The 18,361-nt window shown below is 39.2% G+C and overlaps 1 protein-coding gene across 1 annotated transcript in view; it reads left to right on the top strand.

Moving 5' to 3' along the window:
* Window positions 1-18,361, top strand: part of grm8a (glutamate receptor, metabotropic 8a) — a 295,041-nt gene that overhangs the window by 129,819 nt on the left and 146,861 nt on the right. The window contains exon 2 of the mRNA XM_085376663.1: window positions 1,092-1,308. Coding sequence (XP_085232789.1) covers window positions 1,092-1,308 — 217 coding nt within the window. The remainder of the gene's footprint in view (window positions 1-1,091; window positions 1,309-18,361) is intronic.

Genomic DNA, 18,361 nt, shown 5'->3' with positions numbered 1-18,361 from the left:
AGACAGTGAGTGATGGCCTTTAGAAACATTCAAGTCACATAAACACACATACTTGCACACACTGTCTGTCCTAAATCTCCCGCCTGGATTTGCTGTGTTCAGCAGTTGTCGACGTTGGTGTTTTTGTGTGTGTTAGCATGGGAGACAGACAGCTGACACACCTTATGCTTGGGCTGAGATTGGCAGTTAAGAGTTGCTTCGAATGTATGCCAATGATATGTCTGCCCAAAAACTCTGTGTGTGTGTGTGTGTGTGTGTGTGTGTGTGTGTGTGTGTGTGTGTGTGTGTGTGTGTGTTTGCGAATGTTATAAATGGAGGGGCTTCTCCCACTGTCAGGGGGAAAAATCAATCTGCCTGTCAGCCATTGAACACCTTCGGCCTGTTATGCCACCTATCACAAGCAATAGACGTGTGTGTGTGTGTGTGTGTGTGTGTGTGTGTGTGTGTGTGTCTTCTGTTATTTCGTCAGCCTCTTTGTCTCTCCGTTCTGCAATCTGACTGTTGTGCTTTTCTTTCCCACATGTCTCTTCTCTGTCTCTTTTAAATTTTCTCTCTATCCTGAATCTGTCAGCCATAACACAAGTGTTGAAAAATGACACCACCTGCTTACCTTTTAGTTACCACACTGTCAGCCTGTATTCATATTTCCAATTATGAAGCAATTATGCTTTAATACCTGTTCATCATCAGTATGTTTTCTTTTTCCTTTCATATCTATGAACCAGCAATTTCTCATTTTAGTTACACTGTAACTTTCATGTTGATGACTTTGTCTCAATTTCCTGACAGTTGTTTACCACACTGATCCTGCAGGGAGTGGGCGTTTTGTAATTCCTAGTTCAAATATCACTGAACCGTTTTACTTTTTCGAGTTTTTTTTTTTTCATTGTATGGGAACACATTACTTGTGGTGATAAACATTAAATTGAAAAAATAATCATATAAGAGTCTTCCCACTTTACTCATTTTAATATGTAGGCAGTAAAACAATTACACTATTTGGCTCACGTTCAGAAACACCACGCTATTAACTGTGCTTTTTTTCACATTTCCTCAACATCTTCCTTCCTTCTTCCCCTTTTTCCATCCAGATCCCGCAGATCAGCTACGCCTCCACGGCTCCCGAGCTGAGTGACAACACTCGCTATGACTTCTTCTCCCGTGTTGTGCCACCGGACTCGTACCAGGCCCAGGCCATGATGGACATCGTCACGGCAATGGAGTGGAACTACGTTTCCACGCTGGCCTCAGAAGGCAACTATGGCGAGAGCGGCGTTGAGGCCTTTATCCAGATTTCCAGAGAAACTGGTAAGAGCGAACCTTTCCTCTGTTCATCTGCATCCCCCCTTAAAACGAAACCTCAGCTCAGCCTTGATTGAGATTAGAAGACTTATATTGTTTTTCTATATCATAGATTGTTCTGATTTTGTCTACATTTTATGGCGACGAGTTTTTATCCTCCAGCTTTTCTGGGAAAATGTTTGAAGCAGCATTTATATCTCCTTCTCTTCTGTGTTGTGTGACACCTTCATACAGTATTTGCTGTGACTGTCACTCCAGAGCAAATCATAATTTAAATGGATTTGAGTGAGAGCAGAGCGGAGGTCTATACTAGAGTTAAAAAAACTGTTAGAAGGCAAGCTCGCCACTTCTGCTCCACTATCAGGATGTAATAACTATGATATGATGTTCATAGTGCACTTTGGTGTATAGTACATGAATAGTGGCTTTGGCCTGCAATTTTGGATGAATTGTAGAAAGAACACAGTGGAAACCTGTTGTTTAAAGTTCTAGAGAAACTCCGGGGGAAGTTCACTCTTTGCGTAAATTGCAGGCTGTAGATTGCAGACTGTGGCGAGCAAACTGAGAAAGTTATTGTCGCAAACATGTGATGGACAAGTGCAGCCATCTGTGTATCTGTCTTTTAGTTCTTTATGCATGTATTTCTTTTTTGGCAGTGACGCCAGCTCTCACAGACGCATTCAGCCGGTGTGAAAAAGGTGTGCTGTCATGGTTATTGTCCCTGAGAATTAGCAGAACAAGCTCTAAACGTCTAATACGGCAACTCTAGTTACTCTAGTAGGCAGGCGGGTGATACGGCGTTAAAGAGTGGATTTTTATGTTGACACAAAGACAGGGGTCATATTAAGCAGGTGGAAATCAAGAGTGAGGTTGATTTTAATAAGGTGGTGCAGAGTAAATTGTTGGTGGGAAATGTGTCTTGGGTTTTGGCCCGCACGCAGTCATTTCAGAGCACATCTGTTGCTGGTGCAGCATTAATGTGCTGCCACTTTGGTGCTTTGATCAACAAAAGCAAAGCTAAGTCACTAAACTGCTGTAAGAACTTGGAGCAAATGTTCAGCAGTAACAGACTGTAAATGATCAGTTTTGTCATTGCTGCATAAACTGTCATCTGCAAACTGGGATCAGTAATTTGAGCAGGACCTGTTGTCCTCTGCAGCTTTATGCTGTAGTGAAAGCATCTCAGTTCATTAAATCTCTTGATCCATCTGAAGGCAGCAGGACTCACGCAGCCATGTGTCATCAAAGGAAGGACAAATGGTGGAACAGTGACAGAGTTACGGGTGCCTGAGGCTAACTGATGTCCATGACGATCAAAAGGCTTATCTGTACTGTAGTACAATACCACAGAAGAGCTGCTGTAAGACATATCTGAACACCTTCATGCTTCAGAATGGTAGACAGGTAGTATAACAGTTGGGGCATGGTCACCCCTACCTGTCTAGAGCCTTCAGTGGAAGCATGAGTGTCTAAACTGAAACATGGAGCTAAGTAGGAATTCCCCCTTATTGCCAGGTGCATGAGCATGATTTAGCAGGGAGAGAGATAGCAGCATGATGCATTTGGTAACAAGCTATTGAACCCAGAGTAGGAAATGTTCTGCTGGTAAACCTCAGGTACTAAACTTTGTTGCTGACTATGCATGGGGTTACTACAGCTGTCAAGATACTGGAATTTCAAAGTCGATACCAATACCCAAGAAAATACTCAATACTAGATAAAAGGTTTTGAGCCCATCGTGCAACAACAGAAGTAATGAAAAAGAAGTTATTAACATTTGTTAATGTTCCACAAATTTTTCCAGTTATAAGTTAGAATTAGCAAAATATTTTTAAAAAAATGCCCAACACATATCAATAATGTAATTATTGTGGAAGAAGAGCATAATGGAAGATGGAGTGGTAAAGTGTGGTATCACTTATGCTCATTGCCTGCTTTTCAAAACTGACCTCAGAGCTATACAACAAAATAAGAAACCCATTTCAATAAATTATTGTGTAAGTAGTTAAAGCTTATCATATATTGTCCACCATTCACACTGGTCCACCTCAGTCTGCAGCTCTTTGTGTCCTTTCTTCAGCTCTTGAGCCACAAAACCCGTCTGATTTGGCTGTGCTGCTCCGGATTTCACTCTTCATTTGCTCGGTTTACTTCTCTACATTAGACTCTGCTCTGTTGGGCTACGGTTCCCCCGCTGCTCTGCACAGCCAGCAAACTGCCCCGTTCTCTGTTTCCGTAATCCGCTCTGTCACTGCTCCATATTCCATCCATGTCACGTTCAGCCTGCAACAATTATTTATCTTTTATCTAACTAAAATTCAGTAGCTGCTACCTTAATGATAACAGATGGCTAATGTGGCTACTGGGTAACTGCTAACAGTTAAACAGCTAATGTCAACATATATGCTGGCCAGGTTAGCTTTTACGATAACTTTTTAATACTTCACTGGGTTGAAATAGGAGCTTAACTGTGCTCTCAAATTCCTCCTAAAGCGCTGTTCAGTGTTAAGAACATTAACTACTACAGCTGTTAGTGTTTGCCGGCAAATTATGATGCAAATTATATTAGTTAAAATTGGTTGGTTTCCTGTCAAATCATACAGTTCACATACATAAATAATAGCAATGCTCCAAATTTTAGAAATGAAATAACTTTTAGTAAGTTACACTGCAAAGTGCCATTGTCACATTTTATTGGAGTAGTTTGTGCTTACTTGACTTAATTGACAGAACACATGATTTAAAGAAAGGATTTATCGGTCCTGTGTTAGTCTCTGCCACCTTTACAACACTATTAAATAAAAGTAGCATGTCGTATTCTTTAAATGCACTAGACCGTCACATTATAGTTTATGAAACAGTTTAGAGTAGAAATTAAAATACCTTGGAACATTTCTGTCATATAAATGCCTTCATCAGCCTGTTTTAACTGTTTATTTCTGCCATCACTGTGCAAATTAAATAAAATAAAAAAACGTACAGACCTGCCTCTGGCTGCAGATTTGGGGTGCTTTGAGTTCAGGTCATGCTGCTCTGCACAGTTGGGACAACAATCGGATTTCCTGGAGAAACCTCCCTCTATTTGTTGAGCTGCTGTTCTCATGCATCACTTAGAGCAGAACAGCTGTTTTCAGAGCAGTGACACCCGTGATGAGGGAATTTGTCACCACGGCCTCAGTACTTTTGAATTCCACTTCTAGAGCCGAAAGTCTGCAGGTCTTGAAGCAGATATCCTGCTCACAGCTATATTTTGTTTCTTGTCTCCCTGCAGCAAGCTTTTGCCATTTTCTCTTAGCCAAAGTCTTGGAGAGTAATGGGCTTCTCATGGTGATATACTATACTGTTGTTAGCTGGGCTTGTATTTAGCAGTGGGATGTAAATTGGACAGTTGTTGGCTCTTGATTTTTACGGGCTGCTTGTGATCGATGTGTTTGCAGGTCTCTTTTAGTCTCGGCCTGCATTTCTGTTCTTTTTAAAATCACTCTTTGCCTGCTGTATTATCACGGAAAGATTTCAGGGCTGGGTTTGCTGTGAAGGGACAGTAGATGATGTATTTTAACTACTTCACTGGATGGTGGAGTGACAGGAAAAATGAGAACAAATCACTACAGAGTAAGTGAGAGTGACAGAGATACAGAAAATGAGAGAAACACAGAGAGATAGATCACTTGTCTGTTTTGATGTAAACTCTAAAAGCACGGTCCCTGTGGTCCTGGGAGCATCAAGATGGGTGAATGCAGAATCAAAATCAGTTTATGAAACCTTCAAGTGATGTTGACAGATCAAAATGCTGCTGGTTTCCCTTGTTATGTCTCAAATGTTTTTTGAAAACACATCATGTTGGATGTTGACAAATATTTACCGACTGACAGAGCCAAGACGAGTAAAGAATCCATTTGAGGGGATTCTCATCAGTCGAAATATTTCCAGTTTTTATTTTTTATCATCCTGTTGATTTTCTTCCCTTTGTTGTTGTTGTTGTTTCTCCATTGTTTGTGTGCTGATGCAGAAATGACAGTTTTTTTTGTATGTCTGTGCTGTTGTCTAGCTGTCCATCTTAGTCCCGGTGCGTGTTTGGAGCCAGCTCGCCCAGGGCTTTGTGCAGTGGCAGTCAGCACATAAATGTTTTGTGTGGTGTCAGATCAGTGCGTGTGTGTGTGTGTGTGTGTGTGTGTGTGTGTGTGTGTGTGTGTGTGTATACGTCACTGTACAGTCTGAAGCAATACTTAGCAAAGTGTGTATTTGTGTTCTGGGCCGGGGGGTGGGGGCATTATCTTGCTTTATATGTGTGTAGGTGGATGTGTGTGTGGGTGTATGGTTGGGGCTGCATGCTGTGACAGCAGTCACTCAATTCTTTACTCTGCCTCTCTGAAGACGCCAAGCAAGCTAAGGAAGATACAGGGATGGCAGAGTGGACAAAACGCTGGTGAACAAGAGGAGGGGACAGGAAAAAGTGACAGGACGGGGAGAGTTCATAGTGTGTTGGAATTAATGAATGAAACTGGACGCTGGGAAATAGGTAGAATAGGAAAAGAATAAGGAAAGGAAGAGCAGCATTAGGATAAAAATAAGGACCCTGGTAATGATATTAAGCATGCGTTGTACACATATGCATGCATATATTCCCTGAGACACAGTCATATATTTTCATTTTATTGCATTTTCAATAACAAGTGGACCTCTTCAGATTCACTCGGAGAGAGAAAATAAGAGAAAGCGAGCTGCTGGGAATTTCTAGGATGTTATTTTGTAACTGCGGTGTAATGAGTGAAGTTTACAAGGCACTCTGCATACTGATACCAAACATCCATATGAATTGGTGTGTAATCATTCACCGATGAGTGTTAAAGGGTGGGTGTGTTTGAGAGAGTTATAGAAAGTGTGCACGTGTACTGCGTGCATTGTGAAAGGATATTAATTGCCAAAAACTGCTCTCATCACATTAGCATATGTCAGGGGTTAGTGGGTGTGTGTGGGGGGTGAATAGGTGATAGTGGCAGCAACAGAAAATGTTTAAAACTGTCCACTCAGACTTTTTATTTAAGACTCTGGAAGTTAAATCTTTACTTCTCCAATACGGTGTTTGAAAGTGAATATGTCCTACTTATGTCTGCTGCCGCACAGCTGCAGCGCTATGCCTCTCCCAGGAGGAGTAAGTAGAAAATTCTGCACATCTAATTTTTCAGCCAAGTCCACAGAGCAGTCAGCAAAATCTTTGTTTCAAAAGGACTGCTTTAGGAGGAAAAAACAACTGGAAACAACTTTGTTTTTAGGTTAGAAGGGAAAGAATGCAAAGAACAGGATGCAGGTGGTAAAGAAATCAACCTTCCTATGTTTGCCTTACTTTGCTAGCTCTTAACACTGGCATTAAACACAAAATTTCACTAAAGCACTAACTCTTGAGCCCACACCTTAAAAAATTGCCACAGTGGCCAACGTCAAACTGATCACAGTTCTTTTTCGTCTCCAAAAGCATGGATCTTGTCAGATCACCCCTTGCCATTAGTAACCAACCATGAGACAAAGTATTATGAACTTTGGCTTAAGATATTAGAACCCTTTGAGGAGGGAGATCGCAATGATGCTGTAAGGGGAGCCAGATAAGGTTGGCTCCCCTTACAGCATCATTCATCTGTATAGTGGTTTATTATATCTGTCCAAATAACTGCAAATTATTTAAGCCTGCAGTCTTTGTGCCCATATGTCCAAATACCTGCTGGCGAAATTACCAACACAGTCCCCGAGTGGCACAGCTTGCTTGTAGAAGAATCTAACTCATAAGTCTTCCCTGATCAAACCTGACCTGACAAGGTTCGTTTGGAGTAGGAGTTCTCACACAGATGTTTGGCAGCTTCTAAAAGTGTTAGAGATTTCTTTCTTGACTACATCGTGCATACTGTTTGTTAGAAGCAGCTAAAGCCTTTGACAGGGTGGAATTTCATTTTCTCTTTGAGGTCTTAGGGAGACTTAGATCATGGCCTGAATTCATTAAGCGGGTAAATGTGCTTTATAGTGCCCAGAATAAATTTGCATATTTTTTAATAAAAGCTCAAATTTTCAATATCACTATTTGATATGTTGTTTTCATGTTATCTAAAAAAATAAGTACACTTCAAATGATTCACAAATAGTTTCATGCTGCTTTTCTTTACATGTTATCGTGAATGTTGTGTATTCAGGATAACAGATACGGGGAAGGATTTGGTTTTAAAGTAGGGATGCTCTGATGCGGTGGAGTCAACAGGCTAATAGAAATTCAATACAGAATCCTTATGAGATTGCAGCAAATACCTCAGTGTCTCACGACTTTATTTCGAGGCACCCCCCACCCGCTGCGCAAATTGTACTTAAGAAGAGGGATCTTGCATTTGGCAGTGCCTTCTCTGTCTCACAGGAATATAACTTAATTTTTAAAAAGGAAATAAAAATGAACCCAGGCTTATTTTTGTGGAATCTTTTCAGGTGTAGAGCTCACTTTAAGAAATGTTCAGCACAAATTATTTAACAAGCTTCTTTTATTCACATGAAGAAGCATTTTATTTCAGTGGGTTAGATCCAGACCTCCCACAGTTCGCCAGTAGTATGGAGAAAACTTTAAAGTGTTAAGCCACAGAGTGACTGCACTCTGCCTTAAAGTGGAATTCAAACTTTTTTTGATGAACTGTGGGAGACTTCATCCATCTGCCTCCCAAAATGGGAACCAGATCTAGTATGCAAAGGACTTTGCACAGAGGAAGAGGGGCCTTTTCCTGCCTCTCTACATGACTTTCTTCAAAGTATCTTATTGCTTAGTAATTCTCACTATTTCTTGTAAGGGAACCAAGATACTAGTTTTTGGGGGGTTTTTTGCCGGAAATAATGTTTGGTGTTGAAACTGAGCTGATTGTGCTCATGAACATAGTTTTTAGATACACCACACTAGCAGCTTTGTACTTGATACTAATTTGTCAGTGTTACCATGCAAATGTGCTACACAGAAAGGACCAGATTTACTGTTGTTTTGTTCCAGGGCAAAAGCCTCTTTGGGCTTAAAAGAGTACTATTAGGATTTTTTAGGAAGCTTTCTTTAAGCAGTCTTCTGGAATAGTTCTATAAGCTTCTTGAAGGACATTCAAAGCTCTTCTTCGGGCTTTTGTCATGCATTTTTTTTGCCAAGATGATCCCACACTGTTGGAGTAATGTGGGGTGGCCAACGCACTGATAATCTTCCATTGTGTGTGTTCTGTATCCAGAGCATCTAATTTATAATCATACTGTACTTGTACTGTTTTTGGTAAGTACATTATTCACCCCCCAGGTACATTAATTGCATTCACTTTTCTGTTATTTTGGAACGCACTTGGTCAGTATAGAAATGAACTGCCTGCGTCCATGTTTGTAAATTACCATCTTCTTAATAAATCATAAACAGAACTTTTAAATCTCCATCAGCGCATTTTAAACAGTTTAAATCATGTCCATGCTGTTTAATTGGCTTCTCATGCCAACATTTCTATGTTTCTATCCATGTAGGGTTCTCTAGTATATATTTAATATATTTTTTGTTTGCTCATCCATGCCTACATCCTGAAATATATTCACCGTGACGTTAACTGCATATGTAGCCTGCGTGTTGTCACCCCCAGCCATGGCTTTCCAGTCATGCAGAACTAGTAACAGACACAGCTCAGTGAGCAGGGGCCAAATGTGTTTACTCATCATTAGTGTGTGCTCATGAACTGGATGCATTAAACAGGTTTTGTACACAGCGAATCGATGTAGCCCACTGATCAAAGGTTAATGAATAAATAATGCAAAGGTCAACTTTTTTTAGGCAAAAGTGGCCCTGTTACAGTGTTAAAATATCACAAAGTTGCATCTTACATCACACAGAGCAGAAGCAACGCATCAGAAAAGCCTTTTTTGATACCGAATCCCTGAAGAGCAAAAAAACCAAAACAAACCCAAAAAATATTTTTTTCTGACACAGAGGTCTAGACCAAAAACAGAAGCACGCAAGCATCTCAACCTGGTAGTGTTTCATTTTAGTGCTGAGACAGTCCAAGCTCCTGGCCTACATTTTCATCTAAAGGGCAATCTCCCTTTCCACCATCCAAGAGTACTGTTGACCCTCTCTGTAGAGAATAAATCAAATCAAATCAAATCACTTTTTATTGTCACATCACATGTGCAGGCACACTGGCACAGCACATGCGAGTGAAATTCTTGTGTGCGAGCCCCACAAGCAACAGAGATGTGCAAACACAACAACACAAACGAGCAAAATACAAGAATGGCCAACCTGAAACTAATAAATATATGTACAATATATAATAGTGTATGCATTTCTGGATGTGTATACTAAATATTTTCCTACGTGTGTGTGTGTGTGTGTGTGTGTGTGTGTGTGTGTGTGTGTGTGTACACATTTTTACAAATTAAATAGTAAAAAAATAAAATAATAATAATAATAATAATAATAAAATCATGTACATCATGTAGTGCTGAGGCCACAGCCTCCTAAATCAACCAGTGTTTGAAACGTATGGATTTTTGCACTATAAAACAAGAGGTGGCAGTGTACTTTACCAAAGATTGAAGACATCTTTTAAATCAAGTCACGGCCCTTTCTCCTTCCAGTACCCTTCCTCACCTCCCCGTGGAATCCAGCTGGGATTAAAACTACCACATCTACATTCAGACACACTGCAGACAGAGCGAAAGGGGATGTGTGTTTGCAAGGGAGAAGGAAAGAGAGTGGGCGTGACTCAATCTGTGTGTTACCGAGTGTGTATGGGCACCTGTAAGTGTAGGGGGCAGAGAGAGAAAGCATATGTGTGGACTGAGTTCACCGGCTTAGAACAGTCAACTGCCCCTGACACTGGCCGCTCTGCTGCAGCTCTGGAAGGCGGTAATGAAGAGAGGAAGGAAATGAGCGGGAGAAAAAGGGCTGAAAGAAAATAATTAAACGTTTATCTCCAGATTCATTTAATTAGTTCTCTGGCTCTACACTAATCTTCCGCCTTTTTGCTTAGCTTTGCCTCTTTAGTTCGCTTCGAGTCCACTCTTGCCCTCCACATTGAAGGCGGTCCTTGTCATTATCCAGCACTTGCTACTAGCTATTCTGTTTTTTCATTGAGGAAGAGCAGATTGTACATTAATTGAAATGCACCTATCATCTATTTATGAGCTTTTACAGTATGTTCCATTTTTAGACCTCACTTGTGTTGGAGAAAAGGTAATGATCTGAAAAACAAAGAAAATCCTATATTTTTTGCTTGCTGTATGAATTCAATTGTTGTCTGGTGTAAGTGTGAGTTTTCTAACACAGGCTGTCGCACAGCCTCACAAAATATAAATGCTCAAGAAAAAGCAGCGGGCACTTAAACACACTCTCTAACTCTCTCAGTTGACAATGTATGTCTCTCGGGTGGAATTAGCTCTCTGTTTCTTGTCCTTGATTACACTCCCCTCACAACTTAAGACTGATACTATTCATCACCACACTCAGACACAGACACACACTCACATGGGGAACACAAACAGCAACCCATCCATTTGTAACTAATTACACCAGCCTTGGTTCTCATCTCAAGGTGAAGCTGTCTTAGTTGCCTGAAGGGCCCCAAAGTCTCAGTTGCTTATAGACTTGTTTATCCTCTTGGTATGAGGCATGATTGTCTTTGTGAATTCAAGTTCTTCTTTTATTAAACCTTTTATACATATATATATATATATATATATATATATATATATATATATATATATATATATATATATATATATATATATATATATATATATATATATATATATATATATATATATATATATATATATATATATATATATATAAGCCACTTTGAAGATTAGTTCAGAGCAAGAACACTGACAGAAACTAACCATAATTAGTGCATGTAGTAAAAACACATTGTGGAATACATTATTTTTGTTTCTTGCCTTATTGAAAATGGTTTGGCTTTTACTCAGAAATATACAGTAGTGTGCAAAAGTCTTTATTTTTTGCTCACAGACTTTTTAAAATTAGTCTTTGTCAGTATTCCTCCAGGCTTTCTTTGGACATCGGCTGCTTTTTCACACATTTTCAAGCGATAACCTATATCTGACTATTTTCAGGGGGATACCTCTTCTTTTTTCTAAAAATTATTATTATTGTTGTTGTTGTTGTTGTTGTTGTTGTTAAGCCACTTAACACAGTGACATATGAATAATTTCAAGATTAAGAAAATGAAGAAAAAGTTAAGTGAAACGGAGAAAACACAGAGTTATGCCAAATTACACAAGAACTGGACTGAAAACCAGTCACAACAGGTCTGATAGAGTGATGAATCTATATTTTCCTGGCATGCACGGAGGAGGTCAGGAGAAAGATGCAATAATGTTCACAGCCATCTGTAAAACATGGTGAACATGGTGAACAAAAGGTATCCAACATCCACAGAAGAGCTTTCAATGTCCATCAAGAAGCCTGAAGAACCATTGCTGAAGGCTACTTAAAGGAATGACAAGAAAGATTACCTAAGAGTTCAGGCTGAAGAATCAATGTGGTCATCGCAAATGTTAACTTTCAAGCTCGTTAGCAGCTCGTTACCCACTGCGCTTTTGCTTTTTATTCTGTATATTTGCATGTTTCAATAATTCATTGCACCTATTTCTTATTTTTGTAGCAAAATATAAAGAAATAAAGGTGTCGTTAGACTTTTAGACAGAAGAGGTGATTTAAATCTTTTCAAGTCTCCGGATTCTATTATAATCAGGCCAATGTTAGCCTTATGTTACCAATCTCTCACCTGGGTGAAATTGACAATATCTATTAGGAGTTAACAGCCCTCTGCAGATGGCATTAGTATTGCCAGAGGACATCTAGAGAGGGTAATTATTACCTCAGTAACTCTGTGAATTTCATCCCATCCAGCTGAAATAGCCATTTTTAGCAATTATCCCTGGCCTCCCAATAAAACATCCAACAGAAATGATTCCTGGAAAACTCTGCCTGCAATGCTTTTTCAACCTGTAAACCCATTTCAGTATTTTGAGCCCGGTCTCGGTGATTGGTTGGGAGTTGAAAGAATAATTATGAAGCAGTTTGGCTGACGTGCATTATGTTACACAATAGATTTCAAGGCCCTGTAGCACAAAACATAAATCTGTCTTGTTCGATAGCAATCATTAAAGGCAAGTTTAAATTTCAGAGTTCGCTGGTGGGTATACACAGTAATCAACAGTAGTATGTATTGGCTATATGTTCTGGTACAGCACTGGGCCACGGTGGAATGTGCTATAGTGCCTTTGCTATATGTTGATCAGTGCTTCTGTTGTGTGTAGTGTCTCTTTCAGCTCTAGTGGTTTTCTTGACAGGGATGAGAACTCCCCATATTCCACAGTGACAGAGCAAGACAGGGTGGGGAGACAGAAGTACAGATGGAGGGAGAGGGAGGATTAGTGTGCGCATGTGTATGTATATGCGTGTAACCCTCTATTCTCTGTCCCTATTTGGCCTCATAGAGATCAGTGAGAGAGAAACCTCCGCCAGTTGCTGCTAAGCCCCAAAAGTAATTTCAGCTATATTATTGCAGCAGTTGGTACACATAGGTGTGTTTCTATGTGTGTTTGCAGCTTATGTCAGGCTGTGCTGTAGGTATGTTTTAACTCAGTTTTTATATATGCATATTTGTTTATGTGTGTGTGTGTATATATGCTTATGCAAGAATTATGTGTGTTTTAGGTTTTGTTTTTTTGTTTTTTTGCGTGTGTGTGGCTTGTGCCAGTTTGCTGTTTTTGCGTGTGTGTTTTGGAAATCTTTCTGCACAAGTTAAAAGCACTTTCAAGCCTCTTCTCCGTTCTGCTCCAGTAACTTAAGGTTTTTCTCTTTCCCTCCCTCATGGTTTTTTTTATTCATTTTTTCATCTATGTCTGTAAAAAGGCTCTGGGGTCACAGTTAAAATAAATGACAAGAACCAACGTATTCAGGCACACAAAGGGAAAAAAAACCTGCTTGGCAGTAAAGGTGCTTTGAGAGATCCACCGCAGAGCTTCAACCCAAAATATCTCTATTTCTTAAAAAGTATAGTTTAGAAAACCAAACACGGGAGTTAAATAATTTAACATATGTGAACTCACACAGTCTTCCCAGCTATTATAAGTCTTATGCTGTAGTATCTTTTTTTTTCACAGCACCTGAACTGGTCGAACAAGGAAAAATAAACACTTGGATTTTTTCTACTGCATTTTGCTGTGCTGTATACTTGTGCCACAGCCTCCCATCTCTACTTGATACAAAATGAACAGAAAGAACCACAGTGTTTATAATAATAACAGAATCATTCTACTTCAGTTTTTATAATTGAACAAGGATCTCCAGGTTGTCAGCTTGAAACAATACCATGACATGGTACATTAAGGGGCAGGGATAGCTCAGTAGGTAGAGTGGTGGCCCCATGATCGGAAGGTCGGTGGTTCAAATCCACTGAACAGCTACCCTGCGGTACCCCTGAGCAAGGTACTGTCCCTGCACACTGCTCCCGGGCGCCCAATGGCTGCCCATTGCTTCACTGAGTGAATGGGTTAAATGCAGAGAGCAATTTCCCCAAGGGGATCAATAAAGTATACATTCATTTAAAAAAAAAAGATTAAATATTATTATCATGCCTATTTGGAGTGCCATTCTGGATCATTCTGTCCTTTTTTAACCTGTTAACCAGTCACAAAAATTATTTATAGGATCTGCAATTTTACCATTGTTACCAGCAGAGGTTAAAGTCGGCAGGTGGGGAATAGTTTAGAAGCAGCAAGGCAGTGAGTTTGCCAACTACATTCTATGGTATACAGATATCACAGTCTGCCCTTCACCAGTCTAACATCATGCATCACTAGACCACAGCACTGCAAACTAACTTAAATAACACAGAGTTATCAATATTATTTAATTTGCTTTTAGAAAATGTATAAAATATAAAGTATCCAGATAACTTCAGCAACACATTATTCATGGATCCAGTGTCCAGTTAACCAATTTAAAGCTTAGCTTGCATGTGCTAATTGTTTGTCATGCTGCACAAAAAAAGTTTGTGTGTCATTATAGCGAGCTGTTTAAAACATTGAATTTGAAATTACCTGCCAAAAAGTTACTCTTGTTAAGCTCAAGCCACTTCTGTACCGCTAGTTAGGATGCTGAAGTAGGGATGGGACAGATAAAAAATGTATGCTATAGAATGCTAGTTAAGCTGATTAGCAAGGTTTACTCATAGATTGTATAAATGGTAAATGGCCTGTATTTGTGTAGCGCTTTACTAGTCCCTAAGGACCCCAAAGCGCTTTACACATTAACTTTGTAAGTTCATTGCATGGGCACCACCTAAATAGTGCTAACATAAATAAAGTGAAACCTATTTAAAACATACTCAAATTTCACTCAATCTCAATCAAAAAAGGAACTAAAAAATAAAATAAAAAGAAATGCTGTTGTTTTAGAAGAAAAAGAAAAGTACGCTTTTATTAATATTTAATAGCACTGCAAGCCTCAAACGCATGTGGGAAGTCTAGTTCATTGCCATGAATTAGCTGAGGTGTAACCTAAAAGAAAGCTAGCAGTTTTAGCCACCTATAAAGAGACAAAAGTTGAGCTTTTTAGCAATAGACTCTCTAAGAAGAGGTCCAGCCTTAAGTGCAGTCAAAATCAGAAATGTCTTTCTGATGCCCACTAACTGCTCCATGTTCTAAAAGAAAATAAAGTTGCTATTCTATTCTAGAATCTATTCTGTTTTATTAATATTCACACAAATATTCCTTTATTAATGAAAAGCCATCTGCAAGCATATTAAAAATCTGATAGGGATTATAGCGATAAACACCAAAAAGTGTAAAATCTCTTTTTGGTGTTTTATGTGTCTCTTTGCTGTCTATGCTGAAATAATGGACAAAACCATATATGTTGATAGGATATAACTAAACAGAGACAGAGGCTACTCAAAGCATTTTCCATGTGTTTAAGTAAACTTCACCTTCTGTCATTTAAATGCAATCCTCTTTCATTGCATTAGGTAAAAAATCAGTTTCACCATTATAAAATCTGTCACTTGGACGATTTTTGGAAAGGGCTTAGCATAGCTTAGTGACTTTAAGCTTGAAGCGTCATTTGTAGAAAATGAGATTTACAGTCAGTGATCAAAGCAAAATTTAACTTTGATGTTGTCAGCCTGCCGTGATCACATAAAAATCATTGTATGCTGATTCAAAATTGCAGAGAATTGTAGCCTCTTTGCTTTTACTCAGCAAACAAATGGTGGGAGGCCAAAGTCAACCCATGACTTCAAAAAGATTAATGTTTAAAGATGCTGCAAAGAAATGAGTACAATGGTGTCACATTGAGTGTCGGATAACTGTGAGGCAATCATGGAGTACAAAGGAAGGGAACCTGATGTTTCTTTTTAATTTCACATAAAGTGCATTGCACACAAACGCAACCAATACGGAGAAAAGATGCAGAGAGGAAAAAAAGCTCTAAAACATCTTACATTATTTTACAAAGTGGGTCTAACAGGATCTGAATCAGGCAAAATCTGAATGAAGCGGTTTTGTCAACAAGATTTGTAGGTGTATGCAAAATGCTGTAGAATCTGTGAAATCTGTATTGTTGGTCACAAACATCTTGCTGGTGATACTATTTATCTTCAGTAGGGAAGGTGAACAGAATACAAAATATGCTGTTATACACTACTCACAGTCTGAACAGAGCAGTTTTATGGCATAGAAATTTGAGGTGGAGAAAACAAAGATCATGCACTGTGTTACCTGTCACTTTCATTGTGCTTTTTTAGAACTTTTGCAGTGTATTAGGCATAAAATAAATTGAGCATATATGTTTGAATTTTAATTCAGATCTTTTCATATTTGTTTGTTATTAGCTCTTAAGAGAGTTGTGTAAAACTCTCTTAAGGGGTTGCAGCTGAAAAAAAGGCTAAAACTGAGACTACACAGTTATAATTAAAGTCAACATCTGCTTGAACCTGAATGACAGACCACTGATACTGATAACCCTGTTAACTTACAAATTCACACGTTTCTTTTTGCTTCAGTTCTTGATTTCTTTATGTTTTTTTTTTTTGTGTGGAAAATGTGTGGCTTAGATGCAACTTTTCTGATGCCAGCATCACTCAGACCCAACTGTATAGTGACCGGTTAGGGTTATTACAGTTGCTGGGTGTAGTGAATCCACATTAATATGAAAGCAAAGCTAGTCTGTGATGAGATGTTCTGACATTCACAAAGAGAGGCAACTAGCTACGTTCACACTGCAGGTCTTAATCCTCAATTCCGATTTTTTGATCAAATCCGATTTTTTTTTGTCTGCTTGTTCATACTACAAATAAAATGTGACAGCAAACGCGCTCTAGTTTGAACCCTCAAAGCGGCCCGCATGCGCAAAAGAAGACGTCACACACAACGCACTCTGTTTAGACCCAGACCGAACAGTATTGTTTGACTGATGGCCCTTAATATAAAGACTTGTTTTGGACTTTACGTTTCCCAATTTTGCTTTAAGTTGTAAAGTTATTTTGTTATTCACATATGGCCTAATAATGATCCTTATTGCTGTTTTAGAGTGGAGCGGTTCTTCAAAGGATAGTTGCAGATTTCTGTTAGAATCTGCAGATTTTACAGTACAAATAAAATGTTCCCATTTCTCCAACGTTGTCTTCCCAAAAGTTTCACTGGATGGCCAGGAAGCGTTCACGATGTCTTCTCGTGCGCTTCTCCGGTGCTGATAATTGGCGTCTGTCTTGTGTCAGTGACGTAAAAGACGGATTTAATGCGACATGGCCATTCAAACATCAGATATGTATCGGATTCAGTACCACATACGAAAGTGACCCAGGTTGGATTTGAAAATATCGGATTTGTGCTGTTCATACTGTCATACCATGATCGGATATGGGTTGCATAGGGTCAAAAAAGTCGGATTTGATGCACTTTCGCCTGCAGTGTGAACGTAGCCATAGATATCCACCTGGATCTTTTCACTTACTTTCTGTCAAAAAATGTATACAAGCAGAGACGCACATCCTGTTGTCCAACGGACTGACTGATGGCCAGCTGGCAGTGGCCGATTAGCTAGGACAGAATGCAGCAGAATTACAACTCCATCGGAACTGCTTTTGCATTGCTGCTTTGACTATGATCCATGTCAGATTGCTGGAATGCTGGATTACGGGAAGGGTAATCGATGTTCTCCATCTGTCTCTTTGTCTGTTTATTCCTCTGAAACCATCCTGAGTCTTACTGATTTATGCTTTATTTCATTTCTTCGGGTTATCGTCGCTTCTTCTATTTTCTCATTGCCCTAGTATCCTCTGACTTTTTCACTATCCCTTTTCCTGGGGTAAAACTATGAGCTTGTTGGGCTACAAGTTCCCCTAATGCAAGCACACTGCAGTTCTCTACATATCATATAATCCCCTTTTACTCTTCCTCTGACACACTTCACCCTCTCCCTGTTAAAGTCTCTTTCATGACTCCCTTTTTCTCTTCTCTATTTTCTATCGCCACTGATTAACACATCTCGTGTGTCATCTGCTCTTCTCCCTGGTATTAAAAGGCACTTGTTGTGGAACTGAATAACTTAATTTCACAGACTGGCAATCTTCACTTTATGGAATATTAGAAAATAACACTGATAAATCATAAATACTGATGATGGCAGATGGCGTATATTTCCCCTGTGGGTCTCTTGCCTTTGTCTTTAACTTCAAGAACTTCCTTTAGCCTTTCAAATTCAGTAGCGTACGAAGAGCATGACAACAATATTTGGCACAGACAAAATAATTAAATGCAGCAAGATGTGAATTCATACTGACTCTAAAGCTAGGAACAGACACAGAGAAAAAACACAAAGACTAATCTAAAAGTTAAATCGGAAGAGCAGACACAGAGTATACTGTTAGAATGAGGGATGACACAGAAAGTGCACTAAAATGCGATTTCCCCTAATTTTCTCTCATAAAGTTGAGGCCTCCTTATCGAATTCAGTCAACTTGTCTAAACCCCATTTCATACACCATAA

The sequence above is a fragment of the Diplotaxodon limnothrissa genome, linkage group LG17 (genome assembly GCF_057381915.1).
Source record: "Diplotaxodon limnothrissa isolate DT_005_m linkage group LG17, D_limnothrissa_male_GT1.1, whole genome shotgun sequence".
In the NCBI taxonomy this organism is placed as follows: Eukaryota; Metazoa; Chordata; class Actinopteri; order Cichliformes; family Cichlidae; genus Diplotaxodon; species Diplotaxodon limnothrissa.
The sequence above is the reverse complement of the archived record's forward strand: the minus strand, read 5'-3'. Positions and strand labels throughout refer to the sequence as shown.